At 38.5% G+C, this 24,471-nt stretch overlaps 1 protein-coding gene across 2 annotated transcripts in view; it reads left to right on the top strand.

Annotated features, from left to right (window-relative positions):
* Nucleotides 1–24,471, top strand: part of fat4 (FAT atypical cadherin 4) — a 95,738-nt gene that overhangs the window by 54,122 nt on the left and 17,145 nt on the right. For both annotated transcript variants that reach the window (XM_087799563.1, XM_087799562.1), the window contains exons 2-7: nt 1,800–1,931; nt 7,489–7,750; nt 7,813–8,163; nt 10,485–11,401; nt 11,728–11,902; nt 22,122–22,302. In XM_087799563.1, coding sequence (XP_087655689.1) covers nt 1,800–1,931; nt 7,489–7,750; nt 7,813–8,163; nt 10,485–11,401; nt 11,728–11,902; nt 22,122–22,302 — 2,018 coding nt within the window. The remainder of the gene's footprint in view (nt 1–1,799; nt 1,932–7,488; nt 7,751–7,812; nt 8,164–10,484; nt 11,402–11,727; nt 11,903–22,121; nt 22,303–24,471) is intronic.

Here is a 24,471-nt window from a genome sequence, read left to right as displayed (position 1 = left end):
TTATTAGCATACTAGCTATTTCAAGCCACTTTAAAGCGACTCCGGACTTTTCCAGAAGGACCATGATAAGATTATTGGTATAACTTTAGGACATTTGCATGTTAACCCATGAGTCTGACTTGCTTTTTGACTATGAGTAAGTGGAGAATGTTAAGGATTTTGGTTTAAGACAGTCAATTTAACTTAATTCTAGCAGGATGCTAACGTTCTGTGACTGCAAAAACAAGGCAAATAGCTAATGTAGCTAGTTAGCATGCTAGCTATTTTAAGCTACTCTAAAGCGACAGCACAATTGTTAACGTAGCTTTAGGAAATAAGCTTGGTAACCCATGAGTCAGGACTTGTTTGTTGACGATGAGTCAGTGGTGAAAGAAGTTAAGCCGTTATTCTAGCAAGATGCTAACGTTGTATGCCTGTAAAGACATGGCTAATAGCTAATGTAGCTGGTTAGCGTTCTAGCGATATTCTACAGCGATTCCAGATTTTTCTTCTTTAAGAAATCACTTTGTTTACCCATGAGTCAGGACAGTTGACTATGAGTTACAGTTTCAGCTCTTGTATGCCTGAAAAAACATGGCCAATTGCTACTGTTGCTAGTTAGCACGCTAGCTACTCTCAGTCACTCTATAGCGATTCTAGCCTTTTTAAAAATGACAAAATTGAACAAAATAACATAAATAAATCCGCTTGTTGACCCATGAGTCAGGGCTCATTTTTTGACTATGAGTCAGTGGTGAAAGTTAACCATTGTAGTTTTTCAAGTGTTTAGCATGATGCTAACATTGTGAAATTGTAACATCTCTGACAAAACTTTAAAGAAATCACTTTGTTAACCCATGAGTCAGGACAGTCGACTATGAGTCACAGTTTCAGCTGTTGTATGGCCGTAAAAACAAGGCTAATAGCTACTGTTGCTATTTAGCACGCTAGCTATTCTAAGTTACTCTATAGCGACTCTAGACTTTTTTTAAACGACAAAATTGAACAAAATAACATAAATAAATCCGCTTGTTAAACCATGTGTCAGGGCTCATTTGTTGACTATGAGTCAGTAGTGGAAGTTAAGCATTGTGGTTGTTCAACTGTTTAGCATGATGCTAACATTGTGACATTGTAACATCTCTGACAAAACTTTAAGAAATGACTTTGTTAACCCATGAGTCAGGACAGTCGACTATGAGTCAGAGTTTCAGCTGTTGTTCGCGCAGGATGCTTACGTTGTTTGCCTGTAAAAAACATGGCTTATAGCTAATGTTGCTAGTTAGCAAGCTAGTTATTCTAAGTTACTCTATAGCGACTCTAGAATTTTTAAAAATAAAAAAAAATGACCAAAATAACATAAATAAATCCGCTTGTTAAACCATGAGTCAGGGCTCATTTGTTGACTATGAGTCAGTAGTGGAAGTGAAGCATTGTGGTTGTTCAACTGTTTAGCATGATGCTAACATTGTGACATTGTAACATCTCTGACAAAACTTTAAGAAATCACTTTGTCAACCCATTAGTCAGGACAGTCGACTATGAGTCACAGTTTCAGCTGTTATATGCCTGAAAAAAACATGGCTTATAGCTAAGCTTAGTACGCTAGCTATTCTAAGTTACTCTCTAGCGACTCTAGACTTTTTTTAAACGACAAAATTGAACAAAATAACATAAATAAATCCGCTTGTTAAACCATGTGTCAGGGCTCATTTGTTGACTATGAGTCAGTAGTGGAAGTTAAGCATTGTGGTTTTTCGACTGTTTAGCATGACGCTAACGTTCTCGCGGCATGCTAACGTTGTGCGTCTTCTCTCCAGGTGGAGATCACGCTGCAGGACGTCAACGACAACCCGCCCGTCTTCCCCAACGACATCCTGGACGTGACCATCGAGGAGAACATCGGCGACGGGTTCAAGATCATGCAGTTGACGGCGACGGATGCGGACGAGGTAATTTCCTGCGACCGCGACTTTTAAATCTCTGTGAAGTACTCGCTCATGTCTTGCAAATAACATGACGCAATCAGGGGAATTCGTGCTTTTATTCCCAAAAGTGTGATAACAATTCTTTTGAAAAACCCCAGATCGAGATTATTCAACCACAAATGTTCTGAATAGATTTAAGATCTCATGTTTTGTTCATGTGATTTGAACACGTCATTCTGTCTGATACTGTTTTCCAGGGGATTTTCAGGGGAATCATTTCTGTATTTGGGGTTTTTTCTTTCATCATATTTTTTGGTACTCAGTTTGTCGTTTTTTAAATGTATTATTTAACCATGAGTCAGGCTTTCCTTTTGACAATGAGTCATTGGAGAATTTTAAGCATCGTGGTTTAAGACTAATAGTGAATTTCACCTTATTATAGCAGGATGCTAACGTTGTGTGGCTAAAAGCTAATGTTGCTAGTTAGCATGCTATTTTAAGCTTCTCTAAAGCGATACGAGACTTAAAAAAATAATTGTTCAGGTACATATATATATATGTATATAAAATATATATACAATTATAAATAACAAAAAAAAAGAAAAATAAGTACAAAAAAAGACTGTAAACGACTCTTCTGGTAACGGCTACAATTTTGTTCATCAGCGGAGTCATGACTCATGGGTTAATTCAAAGGGCAGTTGGGTTTAATGATTCAGAGAGAAAGTAGAATAAACTTTTTTTTAATGGTGAGCTGCGTCATCTCTTTATTGACTATATATATATATATATATATTTTAATTTATATATTTAATTTTAGTTTTCTTTTGATTAAGACTTTCTAGGTCAAGGAAGAAAAATGTTGCTCCTAAAAACGTTTTTTAGAGATAGGATGGAAAGAAAAGTCCTATGGGAGAGACTCACAGTAGAACCCAGATAAGTATAATAAATAAGTTGATTTATCTCAAGGACAACACATTGTGATCTGTGAAAACATGTACTTTTTATTATTATTATTGACTTTAAACTATATATTTTTTAATTTCTTTTGAGTTTTCAAACAAATAGTCTTCCAATTATGAGTCTTTTATTTTAAGAAGGATCCATTCGTTCATCGGGTTGAAGTGGAAACCATTTTAAGATGTAAAGAAGGGAAGAAATAAAGAGATGAAGCAGCTCGCCAGTGAAAAAAAAAAGTAAAAAAAAAATAATTTTAATAAATAAAGTGATTTATCATAAGGACAACACATTGTGATCTGTGAAAATATGTACTTTTTATTATTATTATTGACTTTTAACTTTAAATATTTGAATTTCTTTTGAGTTTTCAAACAAATAGTCTTCCAATTATGAGTCTTTTATTTCATGAAGGATCCATTAGTTCATCGGGTTGAAGTGGAAACCATTTTAAGATGTAAAGAAGGGAAGAAATAAAGAGATGAAGCAGCTCGCCAGTGAAAAAAAAAGTATAATAAATAAATTGATTTATCATAAGGACAACACATTGTGATCTGTGAAAATATGTACTTTTTATTATTATTATTGACTTTTAACTATATATATTTGAATTTCTTTTGAGTTTTCAAACAAATAGTCTTCCAATTATGAGTCTTTTATTTCATGAAGGATCCATTAGTTCATCGGGTTGAAGTGGAAACCATTTTAAGATGTAAAGAAGGGAAGAAATAAAGAGATGAAGCAGCTCGCCAGTGAAAAAAAAAAGGAAAAAAAAAAAGTATAATAAATAAATTGATTTATCATAAGGACAACACATTGTGATCTGTGAAAATAAGTACTTTTTATTATTATTATTGACTTTTAACTTTATATATTTGAATTTCTTTTGAGTTTTCAAACAAATAGTCTTCCAATTATGAGTCTTTTATTTCATGAAGGATCCATTAGTTCATCGGGTTGAAGTGGAAACCATTTTAAGATGTAAAGAAGGGAAGAAATAAAGAGATGAAGCAGCTCGCCAGTGAAAAAAAAAAAAAAAAGTTTCTTCTTACTTTCTCTCCGAATCATTAAACCCACCGGCCCTGTGAATTAACCCATGAGTCATGACTCGGCTGATGAACTCTGACAACAAAATTGTAGCCGTCAACAGAAGAGTCGTTTACAGTCTGAGCCCGGGCTCCGGTCCGGACCGTACATGACATCAGCCGCCTCGGCCTCCATTAATCTGACGCTGAATTCTGCTCCGGATATGAGCGCTAATCCCGATGCTAGCCAGCGCCAGGATCCCCGGCGCTCGCCTCGCCGCGGCCAGAGGTGGAAAAAGTTGGCGGGTGGAGGGGAAAGAGATTAGAAAGAGGGGTGTGTGGGGGGGGTTGGTGGGGTTCGGACTGTGAATTTACGAGGCCACACATCTTTTATTGAACATCTGCTGCTGAAGTGAAGGAACGTCCCGTAAGTAAATCAGACGCAGCGCCGAGGTCGTCACTTCTGTGACCTTCTTTTATCCCGACAGTGTCCACCGAGGATGTCTGGAGCCACAGCTGAGAGGCTCACGACACACCGACTAATCATCGCTATTTGTTTTCTTCTTTTATTGCTTTTATAGAGTTTTTCAGTTGATTTTTTTCATTCGCCTTTTTTTTCTTTCCAGGAAAGAGAATTTTTTTTTTTCCTGATGGTTGAATTTTGTTCTACAGGAGTTTTATTCACATCTCCTTCTGATTCTTCAATATTTAATGAGTTTTAATTCATGTTTATTGGCAAGATCTCGTTATTTCTTATTCATATTGTTCTATAGTTATTATTATTTTTCTATAGTTATAATTTTTTTGGTGTAATAACCTTTTTTGATTTTAGTTTCGTTAGTTTTTCTAGACAATTTCTTTCAAAAATATTTTATTCATGGGGAAATTGTATCACTCATAGGTTGCAATCAATTTAATTTATTTTTTACTTCTATTTTATTGTGAAAAAATATATATATACATATCTTTATACTTAAAAAAAACAACAACGCATAATTAAAAGTAAAAAAAAGTCGGACTTTAACTTTAAAAGTTGGAATTTTACTTAAGATTGTTTCACATACTTAATTTTTTTTAATTTTCTTAACCACAAATTCTTGTTTTTAATTAAAAATTTTGAATAATCTGTTATTGATATTTCAACATCTGTATCTGATTAATGAATGTATACATTTTTTACTTTTATTTCTACACATTTACAACTTTTTATCTCTTTTAAAGTTGATATTTTTAGTGTTTTTGTATTTTAATGCACTAAACCTGAAGCCTCCTGAACCTCCAAACTGGAGCACGTGTTGCTCTTTGTTTTTATCGACTTTACTGAACTTTGTGTTTGGGGTTCAGACCGACAGGAAGTCCACGGTCCCGCCGGCGCCCTCGTCCCCGCGCCCCTCGCTCTTCTGCTGAACGAGTTTCCTTCTGCTGCCGTTTAATTGGTGGCCCCGCATCTCCCACTCGCCCCCCCCTCCTCAGTCCCCCCCAAACACTCACCAACTCAGAGTCTGGAGAGCCGTTAAGCGCTCGACCCTCTTGTGGGGGTCAAGAGTCGGATTTGTTGCCGTGTTTGTGAGAGTCGGCTCACTTGAGATGAGATTAGCGGGACGGGCCGATGATTTCATTTACGCACATCTAATAATAGTGTGGTTCCGACCCGAGCCCTCCTCCCTTTTTGTGTTCTAGCTCTGAACTCTATTAGGATATTAATTGGCAAACCATGGGTGTCTGGTTCCGGGCTGCAGCCCAGGTGGCTGATGGGATTGCCAGATCTGTGAGTCGCTGATTAATGACAGCAGGATCCGTGTAGACGACAAAGACTTCGCTGTGTCCTTGGGGGTCTCCACGAGCGGTTCAAGTGGGTCCCCGGACCTATTGTGGGGAAAAAAGGTCACGTGGTCGTTAAAAACAGGAAGTAGAAACGATCTGTGAGCGATCGACTCGAGTCAGTCGTTCGTGAGGAACCAGAAGATTTGTTTAGGTGATGGTCCGAGTCCTGCTGTTGAGTTAGAGAAAAGTCAAAACTTCATTTTTTGTTGAATTCTTCATTTATTTTTTGACTTTAATCTCCGTGACCTTTCTTTATTACGTCATGTGGCGAAGCTGAATGTAGCCAATCAGAGAAGAGGATCAACATACGCCAACATTTTTTTTTTAACACAAAAAATGTAAACTTGTTTGACTAAATGTTGATAAAAAGTTGATTCTTCAGGAGGTCAAGCGTTTGTAGCAACAAGCTAGTTTCCTTTCCTTTTGTCCAGATCTACGAGTCAATTCTACTTCCTGTCTGACCAGGACAAAAAAAAGACCCAAAAAACAACAACAATTATCGACAACTTTTTTCTTTTTTCAAATATGACATTTTAAAAGTAGACATTAGCACAGACAGTGAGACGAGGTGAGCGATGAACAGCAGGGATGTTTAAAGCTCAGATAAAAAAAAGCTCTTTGTCCAGATCAAAAAGCAGCTTCAGCGCCGGTCGGCTCCACATTTGAAACCAAAGCTCTGTCGCTTTTTTTGAAGTCACTTTAGAAAAAGCGATGCTTTTGTTTCGTCAGTCAACGCCGTCTTTCATATCTGGTCTCACGTCGAAAGATCGCACGAATGGGAGCTTTCGCTTCATTCTGCTTATTCTGTGTTTGTAACACTGTGACCCTGTTTCTCACGAGACGTCAAATATTTCTTTATGAAGGATTGAATGATTAATACAACCTTTATTTTACCCAAATTTGAGTTGTATGTTACAGACATTAACATTACATTAAAGAAATACGTTACACATATTAAAAATAATGATGATAACAATAAGAACAATAATACAAATAATTCAATAAATATGAAGGATAATCAATGATGATCACATAATAATAAAAGGAACAAATTACAATTAAATAAACACAATAATAAATCCAATAAGAATAAAAATATCAAATGTTTAAAAAATGACTACAGAAGTTTGTTGGTTTTTTAAAATTACATTGAATATTTTTGTTAGTTTTCTGTGTGTATTAGATTTTTTTTTTTCATTAATTTTATTATTATTTTTGTTCCTTTTGTAATTTAGAAAAATATTATCAATACAAGTGTTTTATCTTCACATTATGTTAAAAAAAATGTTTTCAACACTGCAATTAAATAATAATTTAAAATAATTATTTTGTGAGATTTTATATCTCAATCTATAACAAGTCATTATTTACAGTTTGTTTTTTTTATATTCATTTTTCATTATAGCTAAAATGTTTTATCTATTTTATATTTTATTGTTATTCCTTTTATCAGCTTTTTTATCTGTATTTTTAAAGCAAGTGGAATAACTTAGTTTTTTTGTTCAACAGGTAGATTTGTTTTAATTAATTGAGTTGTTTTAAGTTCTGTCTGCAACATGCTGGCGTCTGAAGTGTCTCTGGTGAGAGCAGACGAGCAGCAGATGCGATTAGTGATCTGTCGCTGGTTCCAGAGGCCGGTCCGTGTGAAGGCGACGCAGTCAAAGGCTTCATTCAGGTTTTGATGTGGACCGGTTTGCGTGCGACCAGAATCCCTCTTTGAAGCGTCCGATCACGCGAGAGGTCCGTCTGACGGCTCCTCGTCTCTCCCCCCGCAGGGTCCCAACGCTCTGGTGACCTACACCATCATCAGCGGCGCCGACGACAGCTTCCGCATCGACCCGGAGTCCGGGGACCTCATGGCCACCAAGAAGCTGGACCGGGAGCGTCGCTCCAAGTACTCGCTGCTGGTCCGGGCCGACGACGGGAAGCAGTCGTCCGACATGCGCCTGAACATCACCGTCGAGGACGTCAACGACCACACGCCCAAGTTCTCCCGCCCGACCTACTCCTTCGACATCCCAGAAGACACCACGCCAGGTACGGTCGCTTCTCGTCGCTCCACAGCGCCCCCTTTTGTGACTATACGTGAATAACTCCAGGTTCCATCGTGGCGGCGATCCTGGCGAGCGACTCGGACTCCGGGGTGAACGGCGAGATCACCTACTCCCTGGAGGACGAGGACGAGGACGAGACGTTCCTGCTGAACCCCGTCACGGGGGTCTTCAATGTGACCCGGCCGCTGGACTACGAGTCGCAGCAGTACTTCATCGTGACGGCGAGGGCGCGGGACGGCGGCGGGCAGGCGAGCGCCGTCAGGGTTTACTTCAACATCCTGGACGTCAACGACAACCCGCCGGTCTTCAACAGCTCGGCGTACAGCGCCTCGGTGTCGGAGAGCCTCCCGCCCGGGGCCAGCATCGTCACGGTCGGGGCCACGGACGCCGACGACGGTGAGCGTTTCGACCCACATTCTCTCACAATTTGTCAACATGAAGCAGCTGCATTGTTAGCACTTCCTATGCCGCGACCTTCGACCCCCCCCGGCGGCCTTTGTCTGCGGACGACGCGGCCCTGAGCGGGATGGATTTTGATAAGCTTGTGTACTGTAAATACGCGCCAGAGTGTGGGAAGGTGCTGCTGCTTCCACATGAATACCCGTTGAGTTGAATTACAGACGCTCGATTTAAGCTGCATATGAGGATTATGGGCAGACAAGGGCCCATTCTGGACAGTATGGACCCGGGGCCTCTGGAGATAATACCTTCTTTCTAATTTGCTTTAAAAACTAATTAAATTAGTGGATTCTTTACACATGTTTTTTCATAATCCTAATTGGTCTTCCTCATTTTAAATATAATTTTACATTCTTAGCTATTTTAGTATTATATCTTAAGAATTTATTTTGAATATCATTAACTATTTAGTATCTATTTGGAATTTTTTGTATTTTTTTCCTTATTGTCAAATTTCAAGATTCTTTAATTTTAACCTCATAACATTTATTCCTTGTGAAATTGTTTTTTTGCTCTTAAGATATATTTATATATTTCGCAATTATTATACAAAATTAAAATAATGTGACATTTAATAATAGTTTAATGATTAAACATTTGTTTTCCTAATTTTATTTGCATTCTCAGTGATTATATTATGCGTATTTAATTAGTTATCTATATCAAAATAAAGTGTTTAATAGAAATGTTGTGCAATATTGAATATATATTTTGGAATCGCCCAAAAAATGAATCATATATTATAAAAAATAAATTATAAATGTTTTATGAAAGTTTGGATTTTTAAAAGATTTTGATGTTTTTGTTATAAACAGATTATTTTAATTACGGTAAAACAACATGTTTATATTTTATTTATAAAAAACAGGTCTTTAATAGAAATTTTTATAAATCATTAAATATGTTTTTTAGGATCTCCAAATTAATCAATTATATATAAATACAATAAACGTTTGGATATAAAAATATAATTATTATGTTGTTATTTTTAGAAGATTGTTTTTTGTTTACAGTAAAAAAAACATTTTCGAATTTTCCAGTTTTTTTCTCCCCCCATCCAAAAATGAATCATGTGATTTTGATTGAATTTCCAAAAGTTTATTTTAGTTTCCTTCACACTGCACTGAAGTCATTTCCAGTGACCTTGAGAAAAAAAAAAAATCAAGGTATTTCATCAATTGTTACACGTCACTCGTGGACATCCATCGAGGTCTTCTGGTTCGAAAATGTGCACAATAAGTGGAAACAAGTTGATAATGAAACCTTCACTGGCAACAAAAGAACCGCTGACCTCCACTCTCGTCCTTATCTTCGGTCCGCGACTGATATTTCAGTCACCTCCGCTGTCGACGGTCACCAGGGACCACAGGAAAACCACTTCCTGCTCGACACTGGAGTCAGAAACAGACGTGCAGGTGCAGCTCCTGCTGATTCACATCCTCGTGATTCGATCAAAACACAATCTTATTCTTATTCTTTGTCAACCTCTGGTAGAAACTCTGATGCCAAAATCTGTCGAGCTGATTTTTCAAAGTGAGTCAATGAGTCAGATCTTTCGATGGGTCGATAAGTTCTACTCAAGTTATTAGGACTCCCTTATATGTGGGGGGGGGGGGTCCAGGGGTCTAACTCGCATCCTGGCTCGGAATCCTGAGTCACAGTGACTCGTTTAATTTTGACGAGTTTGGTTCATATATGAGTTTCAGCCATTTCCTGTCAGTTTCATATGTTGGGTGGTTGTTGAGTCAGTGAGTCGAATCACTCTCTTTTCCAAACTCGAGAGACTCACTGAGGCGTGAGGTTGATAATTTCATGGCTCTTAAAATGAGTCACAGGGAGTTACTGAAAAGTATCTCTGACTCTACTCAGCGACTGAACAACTCCGGCACACTTCCTCCCGAGCTACTTGAGTCAGAGAGAATCATCTGTGATTCAGTCCAACGAGTCGGATCTATTTCCTGTCTAGGATTGTTTCATTTGTCAGATGGACTCATATTTTATTATGCAGTTCAAGAAAAAAGGAATTTGTTTAAGATTTTGTGATGTAACGAGTTAGTACCACTTCCTTTTCAAGCAACTTCCTTAAAGTAGACCTGAGTTAAGTGAGTCAGGTGGTTATAATGTTCTCTAGTGGCCTCTAGTGGTCACTCATCTATCTAAAGGTTTGTAATAAACAAAACCCCAGGTTTGTTGCTACTAGTGTTTCATGAAGCGTGTGAAGATGTAGTTTAACGTTGTGTATCGTTGACTCCACAAAGGTCCCAACGCCCAGCTCCTCTACAAGATCGCGTCCGGAGACCCCCAACACCATTTTGTCATCGGCAAAGATGGCGTCCTGAAGAGCACCAAAGCCCTGGACAGAGAAACCCAGTCCTTCTACAACCTGGTGATCACCGTCAACGACATGGCGCCGCCCCCCATGGTCCGGTTCACCAGCACGGCTCAGGTGTCCGTCATCCTTCTGGACGTGAACGACTGCTCGCCGACGTTCATCTCCCAGAAAGTGGCCTACATCCAGGAGAACACGCCCGTGGACACGGTGGTCTTCACCGCTCAGGCCATGGACGCCGACAGCGGGCCCAACAGCTACGTGGAGTACTCCCTGAAGGGACCGTTTGGGAATAAATTCAGCATCGGGACCATCGATGGGGATGTCCGGCTAATTGGAGAACTGGACCGGGAAGAGCTTTCCAACTACACCCTCACGGTGGTCGCCACGGATAAAGGAGAGCCTCCGCTGTCGTCCCACATGGATGTTACGATGCTGGTTCTGGACGTCAACGACAACACGCCGAGCTTCTCGCAGAACATCTACGACATCGAGATCGAAGAGAGCACTTTCACCGGGACCGACATCATCCAGGTGTTCGCCACGGACGCCGACGAAGGCACCAACGGTCAGATCCGGTTCTCCATCTCCGGAGGGAACGCCGACTTCAGGATCGATTCGGTCACCGGCGCCATATCGGTGGCGAAGCAGCTGGACCGGGAGACGCAGTCGTCCTATTCTCTGGTGGTCCAAGCGGCCGACCGCGGCAGCCCCTCCAGAGTGGACCGGGCCACGGTGAACATCGTGCTGCTGGACATCAACGACTGTTCCCCGACGTTCCAGCTGTCTCCATACACCGTCCACGTCCAGGAGAACCAGGAGAACCTTCCGAAAAACATCCTACAGGTCAGTGATTGAATCAGTGGACTTTGTTAATCAAATAGCTCGAGATGTGGTTTTGTTTGAATGGCAGTCTTGAGACCGGGGTAATGCCTTAACCTGGTTTGTCGGGATGCTAACTCAATAAATGCAGGTATGTGAGGGCCCCAGACCACAAAGTGTTACTTGACAGATATAGTTTGGGAACCATAAACCGCCTTTTAGGAGCCAAAACCTAGAGAAAATATGAAGCTACATTAATCATTAGCATAGTAGTAACAGGTATACGCAATAGCGTAAAAGTAAAAACAGGCTGTACTAGGCGTCCTAAATCTTTTTTCTCGTTCTCTCAGGTCGTAGCCAGAGACGACGACCAGGGCGCTAACGGGCAGCTAAGCTACATGCTCAGCGGTGGAAACGACGAAGGCGCGTTCAGCCTGTCGTCCAGCGGCCAGCTGAGCCTGATCCAGACCGTGGACCGAGAAGTTCGGGACAAGTACATCCTGCTTGTCACGGCGACGGACTCAGGTAGGAAACCACGAAGTTTGTAAGAGACGCATCTGCGCATCGACCAAAACGTTATTGATACGAAGCTATTCTATACATGACTGTCCGTTTTTGCCGTATTTAAGCAAAACCTGTTTTTTAATAATAGATTAAAATCATAATATTATCAGATTATTTTCAAAATTTTAAAAAAGATTTAAATTAAATTGGCGCAACAATGTTTTACGTAGTATTTTAAATTGGAAAAAATCGTATCCAATATAACAATTATTCCCTAATATTTATAGTATATATAGTGAATGTAGCTTTGGTTAATTTTAATATAATTTTTCATGGATGGTTAACGTTATCAGTGTCGCTAAGTCTTTTATTTTTGTCTGTTTAGTATAGATTAAGCTTCTTTCAGTGGTCTATCGTTTTCGTGTGTGAGAAACTTCTTTCTACAGTAATGCTATCTATTGCAAATATTTTAATACACTACAACTTTGTAAGAATAACTACATTTAGCCACGTCATGTGACATCATCATAAGTCTTTTAAAAAGTAGCCATTAGCGTGAAGTCAATTTAAACTTGGAGGCGTTTCCGATCATGTCGCTAGCATATAGCATTGCTAGCAACTAGCCACGCGGCTGTTACCGTTTAAATCTTGGCAAAAACCGACAACACACTGAACTCGTATGTGCTCACAAATATTCACGAGGCGAAATTTGACAACCTTTTTTAAACATTTTACAACAAAGTGTTGCTAACAGCATTAGCTCAAACACTCACAATGGTGTATATCTGAGATCAAGAGTCGTGAGGAAGGAAGGTTTTTGAAGAGCGGGACATCAAGCGAGCTTTTGTCATTTGTCAGTGGAAAAGAAAATCTTCGTCCGAGTCAACAAACATCGTTTTGATTTCAGTCATCGCTCTTGTGCGGCCGAAAACTTTCTAAACACACACAGGAGTTTTTAGCTCCTTCTTTCCTCTCGGCGTTGAATGGCGTCCTGTGTTTATTTGGACTGAGCGGTGGAGCTTGTTATAGCCAGATAAAAGGTTAACTTGTTATTGCATGGAGGCCAGTTAATGTGCAGTTGAAGGAGTACATGCGTATCCTCGTCGCAGCCAAATCACATGCTTCCCACTTAAGTATAGGTTCGCCGGAGCTGCTGGCATCGCTCCGCCGGTCTGAGGTGGTTCTTGTTTCATTCCTGGAGCGACCGTGTGACTCTTCGTGATGCCGGGTATTTTCGTCTCCCGCTCCGGAGTTTGTGAGAAAGTGGCCCCGGTTTAACTCCTGTGACACCTACACTGTATTATTACGGGCCCTCGGTGTGTCCTTTGATGTGGGACCGGTGCCGTCGGGGGAGACGAGTCTGGATCAAAAGGTTGACGAATCAAAACTTTTTGACTCGTTTGTTTTTTTTGGTGTTTTTCTTTCATCTGACGCGAACACAAACAAATCCTCGCGGCGTTAGCTTGAGCCAGATATGGATCCTAGACTCGTGTCACAACTCAATACATATGGTAACAGTTATGTCTTATTTTTGCAATTAAAAATATATATATTTTGGCTTAATTTTTTGTTTACTCATTAGGCAAAGCTTTAAAAAATGTATTTATATTAATAATTTGTTATTAGTATAAGTAAGTAAGTCATTTTTATTTATATAGCGCTTTTCCAGACCAGGGTCACAAAGCGCTTAAACAATCAAAACAATATTCAATAAAATATATACTTTAAAGGGCAAAATAAAACTGATAACACAACAGGAGTTCCAGAAAATCAAGGAAAAGCCTGAACAAATAAAAACTTCTTTAGATGTTTCTTGAAAAGGTCAGTAGACTCGAATGTATGCAATCTTGTGGTAATTACTATCATTTATTACATTTTTGGGGTATTTTAATAATCTCTTTGATTCTAATTTCGATTCTGAAAAGTGATAAAAAAAAAAATCAGAAATAGATCAAAAATTGAATTAAAAAAAAGTCCTAAATAAAGATAAGAATTGACAACATATTTGAAAAATTAAAATTCCTCACAGAGAGCAAGGGAAAAAAAACCCAACTATTCCACAGGCTTGGATTTCAGCGTTCACACACCATGACCACAGAAGCGTCCGCTCACACTCGCCCCGCTGCGCCCGCGTGGGCGAGATCCTTCTTCCAGACGCGGCGCGTGGAAAAAAGCTAAAAGGTGCGTCTCCACGAGCCATTAGCGACCGCAGACATCCATCCTCGCACGTCACATTTTATCTCCTCGCATGGGCCGGAGCCGATGGATTCGTCTCGGATTCGCCAGAACTGTGTCTGCGTCGTGATCGCGGATAAAATCGATTCAAATATTCCGACAAATCTTAAAGTTCATCCATGTACCGCTGTCTCTCATGAACTGTACGTTAGTACCAGGGTGTTGAGGAACTTTGTTCAGCGTTCTTGAACCCATCAGAGATATGTAATTGGTCGACCAATCACAGAGGGTTATTGTCGTCATGGTGATAAATCAAACAGCTTGCTCGAAACGACCGGCCATTAAAAGATAGATAAATAAAAATTGATCAAATTTAGGAAAAACGAAAAAATGATACAAAACACGTTTTTTAGATGATCAAATAAAAATAGCTAAATAAATATTAATTCATTTTTGAATAAAGGCAAATTAATAATTTGAATAACCACTGATTGTTATTATTATTTTTATTATTATTATAATTTCGGGATTTTTTTCTTTGCTTTTAAGATAAGAAAAAAACATTTTAAATGAATAAATACAGTGTTGAATATAATGATCAAAATATATATTTAATACATCAGAAAATAATTTACATTAAACAAGAAAATCCTGAAGTAAATATAATATGAATGTAAAAAAGAGAGAGAGAGAGAAAGAGAGAGAGAGAGAGAGAGAAAGGGGGTTGGATGGATGGATGGATGGATGGATGGATGGATGGATGGATGGATGGATGGATGGATGGATGGATGGATGGATGGATGGATGGATGGATGGATGGATGGATGGATGGATGGATGGATGGATGGATGGATGGATGGATGGATGGATGGATGGATGGACGGACGGACGGACGGATGGATATAATAGATGGATGGATGGATGGATGGATGGATGGATGGATGGATGGATGGATGGATATGAAATTAGGTTTCCAGTTCAAAGAAAGTTTCATAAAAACAAGAACAAAGCGTAAACAAAAGAACAAAGTGCAAGGGATGACAAAGTGCAAGTATAAGGAACATAGATCAAAGGAAATAATGCAAATTAAAGGATACAAAAAAATGAAACAAAAAGAAACTTTACTGAAAAAAGAGAAACAAAAAAGTAAAACATAAAGACTGTTTATTAACATGTTTGTGAGTGTAAATATTTTGGTGAAAAGGTTCAGAGACGTTAGATATTTGTTTCTCAACTGAACTCTTCCTCAAACTTTTTCTTTCCTAATCTGCTGTTTTCCTCGCGGTGTTGTTTATGTTAAAAACAAAAGGTGCTGCTAATGATGTTTGTCTGCCTCATCTCGCCGCTCACCTCTGAGGAAGTTTGTGATGCTAACTTGACGCTCAGCAGCACCAAAGCTTCTGCATCGTCTGGAGTTACGAGCGTGTTTCTGCGCCAGAGTTATGATCTGTGGGTGCAGCGGCGTCAGCAGAAGCTTCCCCACCAAATACATAACAGCAGCGTGAATAAAGCAGCGATTGTAATGAAAGCACATCGAGCGAGAAACTCGCTGCAGCAAATTACAATTTCTCTTCTTTTAAAAAAAAACCCAGCCGTCGTCACACATGAAGAAGAATTCAAGTCTTGCCGACAGTAAATCAGATGAAGTTTTGGAATTATTCCACTGCAGATATGGACGTTTTTAGACGTTTAACAAAAGAGGCTTGGATGAAAAAGTGAGGAATTGTATGATAACAAATATATTCAACATTTTATCTTTTAAAGGCTCCTCAAGCATTTTTTTTAATTTAAAAAATTAAGAAAAACGTTTATTTATTTTTTTTACTTTAAAAAACAATACTTCAAAAGAAAAAATTAAATCAAATTTATTTGAAAATGAAAAATATATGATTATAGTGTCATTAAAACAATTTTTAAGTTTTCATTTACTTATTTTTTTCTTACAATTTTAAGGTTTTCAGTTATTATTTTTTTTTCTATTTTTTTTTGTCTTTCCATATTTCTGTATAGAAAATATAAAATGTATAAATATCAAAACTTAAAGGAGAAATAAAAAAAATTAAATCAAATTATTTGAAAATGAAAAATATATGATTATAGTGTCATTAAAATACTTTCTTTAAAAAAAAAAAACAAGGGGATATTTTTATATCAACAACATTTATAGCTTTATTTACAGTGTTATTTAACAGATTTATACTTTTCTATTTATAATATTTATTTTTTCTTACAATTTTTAAGTTTTCATTTACTTATTTTTTTTCTTACAATTTTAAGGTTTCAGTTATTATTTTTTTTTCTAAATTTTTTTGTCTTTCCATATTTCTGTATAGAAAATATAAAATGTATAAATATCAAAACTTAAAGGAGAAATAAAACAACATGTGTAACAGAAAATAGTTTTTTTTTTTTCCGTATTTTAGCAAGAAATTGAATCACTAAAATTCAGGTGAGGAAAAAGTCAGAATTATTAATATTTTTTTTAATATAAATGATCTTAAACTAGAATCAATCATGTTATTAAGCTCTTATTCGTTACCTCAGTGGGATTCGAACCTACAACCTCATGTCATAGAAGCTAAATAGTGAGCCATTAATTGAGTTAATGAGCCGTGGTGTCATCTCTGGGTCTGTGGAGGGTCTTCTTAGGGGTCTGAGGAAGAGGAAGAGGAAGAGGAAGGGCAGCGGTGGACTGTGAGAACGCCGTGTTTGCAGAGTCTGGCAGCGAGCGCAGGGGCAGCAGCTCGCGCTCTTTCACGGCCGACGCATTAAAAGAAGCTTTGTCGCAAAGCAACCGGATCTGGTCGCGGAAAAATCTCAATTTCACTTGTTTGCCGGCCAAACGGACCTTTCTTCGGCCGCGAGTAATGATGTGTGCGATTCACGCCGCCAACGCCGCCGCAGTCCATGATCGCCAATGAAGCGTTTAGCCTCCGCACACACGCCTCCGGTGAGAACCCCCGTGTGATCCCCGGGTCAGGGTCCCCGAGAATTCCAACGTTCACGTCGTCATTTGAACCAAGACACAGCTTAAAGTCGAAGACGGAGTGAGAAGAATTTCAACTTGACTAAAATCGATAAGCTTTTCTTTCCCGCCAAAAGATTAGCCAAAATTGTTTTCACTTCCTGTATTCATTTTTACATTTTTATTTCTTCCTCGTTTAACTTTTATTAACGTTCGTTCTTTAGCTTTGTGCCAACATTTTCGTAGCATTATTTACAAAAGAATTATCAAAATTTTCTTGAGTTTGACTCTGATTTTTGCATTGTCAGCATTTTTGAAAGACCATTGTCTAATTATTTTAGTTTTTGCTGCTATTTCCTAATATTTTTTTTGCAATACAAAACACAAAACATATATAGTCGCGGTCACTTGGTTTTAAACTTCTTCTTTTTAATACATTTATTCAGTCTAACAAATATTTTTGTGGCGTTCAAATTTTCTTTTCTCTGAATTTTCTTTTATTTTCAACAGCTTGTATACAATCTTTTAGAAAAAAAAGTTTTTTGTAAAAAGGTTTCAACATTTACCATCTTAATTTTGTTTTATTGTCATTTTTATCTTTATTTCCTATCATTTGTTTCTTTTTATTTGACATTTTAAGATTTTTTAGTTACCATTTTTATTTGTAGAAATGTAAAATAAACTATATAATTAGTATTGATTAGTAAATATGTGTAAGAAAAAAATACAACATAAAATGCATTTATTAACAAATTATCCAAATACACATTTTTTCAACTTATATATCAACTATTTATTTTCTCGGTCGAATCTTTTGAAATAAGTATCATAAGCTTCTAGTTTCACATGTTGTTTCTTTGTTGTGTAGTAAAAACCGTTCCAGGTCCTTCAGGTCTAACTCTGCAGTTTGTGAGTCAAACAAAGCAAACATGCGTCTTAGCGCAGCTTAACCGGACTCTGCTCCCGGGAGGTGGCTGCGGATGAACCCCCCGCCTGGACCCTCCCAGCGGGGTCTGCCCCTCCGCGGGCACTAACAGGTAGCTTAGAGTCCATTAACGCGCTCCTACGTTCCCCCCCCGCTGGCCGGAAACATGGCGGCGCCACCTTGCTGGAGGTTAATGTGATGCATCCGCTGGTAATGGACACTAATAAGGTTCTCAGTCTGCTGACATATGTCGGAGTCCAGCGGCTTAGGCCGGTCCGGCACAGATGGCGGGCCGGTCTGGTCCCGGACCCTCAGAGCTCACGTGGACTCTGGACGGACGCTTGAGGTGGAAATAATGGACTTACTGAGATGACGACACACGTGTTTGTCTTGTCGTTCATGAAGTCCATCAACTTTTTTACCCTCCAAAAATGTTGCCTAAACTTCCTGTTCTGTGTTTCAATTTCCTTTCCTTCGTCTTTGATTAATGTTCATTCCTGGGTTTCATTTGACGCCAGCATTTTTGTAGTCAATATTTGGCAGTTGTCGTTCCTGCACCTCATCTCTGAAGTCCCTTGAGTGTGTATTCATACTCATACAAGTGATTGAAAGATTTTTACCTTTTACCTTCTTTTTAACACAACTAGTAGACATTTTTTAAACAATTGAACGACACAAACAAAGAACAGTTGTATATATTTTTTTTAAAATAAGAACATATATTATAACATATATCAGGGTTGAATAATTAGGGAAGAAAGTTAGCTAAATATTGTAATAATTAATGTAAAATTAAATTGTTATCTATCAATAGGTTTATAATAACTACAATATAATAACTATATATATATATATATATCGCGTCTAGAACAGTGTTGGGGGCCACATTTTTTAGAGTGGCTGTTGCGAGGGGCCATCATAAAAAAATGAAGGTGCAAAAAATGTTAATTAAAAATAATAAAGTAAAATGTGCTTGTTATTATTTATTAAGTTGCATATTTGTAACTTATTTTATGTTTACTTTAAACTTACTTTTAATATATTTGAAGGTCAATAAATACCCAAATATAAAGGCAAAGTCCTAAAACAAAAACTTATTAACTTATTATTATTAATATTATTAACTTATTACTTAACTTATAAACATATTTGGAGACTAGTGGTGAATGTTAAAAATCATGAGGGCCACATAAATACTCTTAAAGGGCCACATGTGGGCCCCAGACCGCACTTTTCACAGGTTTGATCCAGAAAAAAAATTTATTAAATTGTGTTTAATCATAAAATTCGTCATTGAGTCGCTGTGACTCGAGTCGAAAGTCAATCTAACTCACTAGAAACAGAAGTGAATCGCATTAAAAAAAGAAAAAAAAAAGCTGTGACTTGTATTTCTAGTTGTAAATGACTCATTAAGTTAACGACTGTGAGTCTGACTCATGTCTGGAGCGAGTCAAACTGACTGTAGACAATGGATCCCTGAGTCACATTCAAGCTTTGAGTCAGTTGGCTGGACTCTAAAGAAGTGATTCCCTGAGTCAGAATCATTATCAAAGTCCCTGTGACTCTAGTTTAAGAGTAGTTTTCATTATAGTAGCGAAAACTATAATGACTCAATAAAAGACTCAAACACATTTTTATCTGGATTCAAAAGACTCGAATCCATTTCTAAGCGACTCAAAGAGAGTTGTTCTGTCCTCAGAGGTGTTGCCAGACTGACCTGTGATTAACCCTTCAATGAGATTACGTCGCACTCGTCCAGAACCTGAAGCAGCGATCGGCTGGATCGTCTCCCGGTCATTTATCAGCTGTCGTCACGGCGATCACCAGAACCGTCTCGCGCGGAGCTTCTGAATCCGAAGCTCATTAGCATACGAGCCGGGATTTCCTGGACGGGATGAAACCGGATCCGCCTTCGAGTGCTGCAGCAGGAACAGCTGTCACGGCGGTCACGTGACACCTGGCGAGCGGCGTGATGCCGCGAGGGCCGACGCACCAGAAGAAGGAGTGACAAAACGCCGGGCCGGGTCACGGCCGGGTCAGAGGTCAGAGGTTGCAGTTCAGGTTCTCACCACTCGGCGGTGCTTGGTCAGGCTGTAGAGGTCGGAGGTCATGAGAGGTAGCAGAGGCGCTTGTCCTGAAGTGGCAGTAAACAGGCTGTGACATCACTTCCTGTCTGGAAGCACATTCCATCGCCAGGAAACAATTCCTGTCAGAAACAAAACAGTCGAGTCTGGATTGATGAGAAAAAGTTTATTTTAATCGTTTTATCATATTTATGTTTTTTATACATTTGAAATCCCTTTTATTTTAATATATATATATTTTTTATTAGATTTTAGTTGTTCTACTTTATTTGTAGTATTTTCCCATTGATATTTTAAAACTGCAGTTATGTGATTATTATTGTTATAAAAAATAGTATTTATAATTAAATATTAATCCCCACAATTCAGTTTAAAATCCCTGTTTTTTAAGGTTCTTTTATTCGCGCATCATTAATCGTGTTAGTTGGACTGGAGCAGCTGTCGTGAGCTTTATATCGAACTGGACCAACAAGTCTTAAGCTCCACACAGACACCTCCTGAATTAAGAGGATCAGATGAAGAGCGAGAGATTCATCTGTTGCCGGGACAACGAGCAGAAGTTTTTAATACAAGAGTTTCTTCATTGATCTTCTCAACGAAGACGTTTGTCACGAGAACTCTCGACTCTCTCGAAGAAGGTCGGCTTCATTTTTCTTTAAATCATCGTCATTCATTTAGAAGAACCAAACTTTATGTCCATCTAGAGTTTTCTAAAGGTTTTAGTTTTGTTTATTTTTTTTATATTTAAAAACAAACTGATTCTTATCCAAGAATATACATATGTATTTTTTATTGTCAAGTTATTTCTTCAGTAAAAATGTTTCCTGATTATTACTATTACAAATGTTCATTTTTTTTAAGTATATATATACATATATATATATATATATTTATTTTTAAATTTATAAAGCTTACCTTGACTTTTTGTTTTTTTAAAGACGAATATGTTAAGAGGCTTTTCTAAAATGAGTGATTTAAATTGACATCTCAGCTATTTCTGAGAAATATTAGTTTATGATGTACTCTTCTATCTGCTTTAATTTTTTAAAAGATAACTTTTTTAGCTGAATTTACTTGTTAATTTTTCTTTTTTTTCAACAACTTCACAGTTCTTTCTTTTTGACTCATTTTTTTTGTGGCTAAATCCTTTTTTTTTGTCCATTTTTTGTCCAAAGATGAATATTTATAGGTTTTCTTTAAGATAAGTGATACAAATTTAGTCATTTCTTTTAAAAGTGACATTTAATCTATTTTTCAAGTCATATTTGTTTGCCAACCGTTTTTATTGAGAAAACTTAAATTGTTGTCCTTGTATTTCCCCCCAAATAACGTTCATCATTATTTAAAATACATTTTATTAATTAAAAAAAAAAAAAGACTTGAATTACTGACCCGGATCAACTCATTATCTCTGATTGTCTCAACAAATCATGAATCTGTCGTTAATAAATCACAAGTATTTTCAAACATCTAACGACTTTCGGCCCGTGACCCGGTTCCTGCTCCAGTATCGCCTCCACCAGGGAGATAATCCCAACTTCCAAATGAGCTACATCTGCACAAGATAAACTCTCCCGTCTGCTCCGGTCGAGCGACGTGTCCTCCGGGTTCTCCTTCGACCCGGTTCTGAGGGATCCTGTTGTTTTGTCACGGCGCGTTGTTGTTGTGGCGCCGGTCCAAATGTTTTTATGATCTCTTAATAATGTGGGAGAAGCTGCGTCCAAGCAGCTGAACACACACGCAGGGTTTTTTGTTTGTGTCGGAGCGATAACACGGACCCCCTGCAGAGACCCGCGGGAGGGAAGGTTAACGCTCGAGGGTTCCGAGCCTCAGGTGCTCCCAGGAATGATGTCAATAACCAGAACTTAGTAGGGAAGTCGACTGAGGTCTACCCTCGTCACCGTGAGGAGAAAATAGAATTCCTGCTCACTGGAATTCCACCTGGCTTACATGCTCTAAAATAGATTCCTCGCTGTGGAAATCAAATCCAGCCGAGGGTCCGGAACCCCAGGAAGGGCGCCGGGAAGATTTGGTTTCAGCGACTTTGAGCCTCTGAGCAAGCTTTTTTTTTTTTTCTTCTCTCATCCGCAGGTTCTCCGTCGCTGAGCGGGACGGGGACGGTGACGGTCCTGGTGAAGGACGTGAACGACAACATTCCGGTTTTCTCGTCGTCCAACTTCCACACGACCATCATGGAGGACGCGCCGACGGGGACGGACGTGCTGATGGTCAACGGCTCGGACGCCGACGTGGGGATGAACGGCGTGATCAGGTCAGTCTTTTCACGCGAGTGCTGGAGTCACCTATAACTCGTGACTCACTGTGACTCACGACTCTTTGATCTTGGTTATAAAGTTTTATAGACATGTTACATTGTTGTCCACTAGAGGGCTCTGTGGTGATCAAGGGTTTATAATACTTAGCAATCATGCACAAAAATATCCACAATTAAAGCAAAATTAAGTTTTTTATGATTTCTACTCATTTTCAACACCAAAAATATTATTTTCTGTTTAAGTTTTACTTAACTTTTTGGATTATTTCGTTTTTAAGTTAGTATGATTAACTTTATTATTGGATTTATGTATTTTTTTAATCTTTACCCTTGTGTTATATTAGGGACAAGGTGACCCGAAAGGCCTGAAACAAATGTGTTTGAGGTATCCCTTGTATTATTTATTTACATTTATATTAATGGAAGTAAGGGGGTTCATTCACCTTATACCAGAGGATATCACACAAGTGTTAAAATACATGAATTATTGTTGTTATTACAGTTTGTTAACAAAAAGAAACGTTTGTTTTGAATCGTCTTACATAATCCTATGCAACATCATTGAAGGAAAAAAAATAAAGCTTGAATAAAATGTATAAGTATAAAAATCAAGAAAACATTCAAATAGAATATAATAATAATAATACACTTTTAATATTTATTAGGCTTCACTGTTTTCAGTGTCCATGAAAAATACAGATATATATATATATTTTTTAATGGTCCATTTATTGCTCATAGTGACGGATCATTTTCCTTCCGAAATTTCAGGAAGGGACTCCAAATTCCCTTTTTCAGATGAATCTTTTAGCGATTTTCAACATTGATAATAGTTGAGCCAGTCTTCTCCGCTGTGAGCTATTCTTGGTCCGGCCGTACTCGTCCATATCACACCTATTTTTACCGTTTTTTACAAGATATTTCCTTAATATTTGAGATCCATTCCAGCTTTATGGAAAGCAGGAGTTATAAGTCCCCGCTTTTGAGTCAAACAGCTGCAGAGAGACTCAACGATACGAGTTACTCATCAAAGCTTCGTGTTTCTTCAAACTCGTTTCGAGGCGTCTCGCCTTCCAAGACTCACTGGCTGCAGACTCACGGGGGAAGCGAGCAGCGCCGACTCCACGGTAATCGGGTCGGTCTTCTGCTCCTCACCTCATCACTCGCTGCAGCCGCTGACAGGAGAAGCCGAGCAGAACGTGAGGACGGCACTCGACACTCCCAGTTATTGTTTGACTCCCGAGTGGAGAAGCCCTGTTTTCACACCCGCACATCCCTCCACGGGGGGATCCGTGCGGGAGCTTCTGAGCTGAACCCCCCCTTTTTTTCGCCGGCGCGAAACCCTCTGGTCTCCCCGCTCACCCCACAGGGAACACGTTGGGGGGTACCGGGCGAGAGCTGGTTTCCCAAAACACCGTAATGAGGACGTTAATCGTCTGTGACAGAGCGAGTCCAGCTCATCGGGGGCGGCCGGGTCAGCATTGTGGAACCTGGCTGCTGTCGGTTACTTTCCTTTCTCAGCGAGGACCTTCTCCTGCCATCGGACTCACGTGATGGTCACTTCAGATGAAGCCCTTCATGATCACTGACGGGGAACAATAAAGTGCTTTAAATGTCATCGTTGACCAGAAGAGAATGAGGGTCAGCATCGTTTCTTATGAGCTTTCTTACGTCCCATATGGAGAGGAACCTTCAACACCAAAACACCAACTAGAAAAATTGAATTTAAGGTATTTTATTAGTCTCAAAAGTCATTGAAAATATTCTTATTTTTTTGTGTTTAAGTAAAAAAACAAGTATTATAGAAGTGTAAAATATATCTGTCTCATCCTGGCTTTGTAACTAAAAATCGACATAATTGCCATAAAATGTTTAAACAAATACATATAAGTAAGTAAGTAAGTAATTTTTATTTGTATAGCGCTTTTCCAGACCAGGGTCACAAAGCGCCTAAACAATCAAAACAATACTCAATAAAGTATAAACTTTAAAGATCAAAATAAAACTGATAACACAACAGGAGTTCCAGAAAATTAAGGAAAAGCCTGAACGAATAAAAACGTCTTAAGATGTTTCTTAAAGGAGTCAGTAGATCCATAAAGTGCAAAGAGAGAGGAAGATCGTTCCAAAGCTATAAATGTATTATATACAGTAATCCAGTCGGCT

This window comes from Callionymus lyra, chromosome 9, assembly GCF_982586985.1.
Source record: "Callionymus lyra chromosome 9, fCalLyr1.hap1.1, whole genome shotgun sequence".
NCBI lineage: Eukaryota > Metazoa > Chordata > Actinopteri > Syngnathiformes > Callionymidae > Callionymus > Callionymus lyra.
Note: the sequence above shows the minus strand (reverse complement) of the source record. Positions and strands in the feature narration are given on the sequence as shown.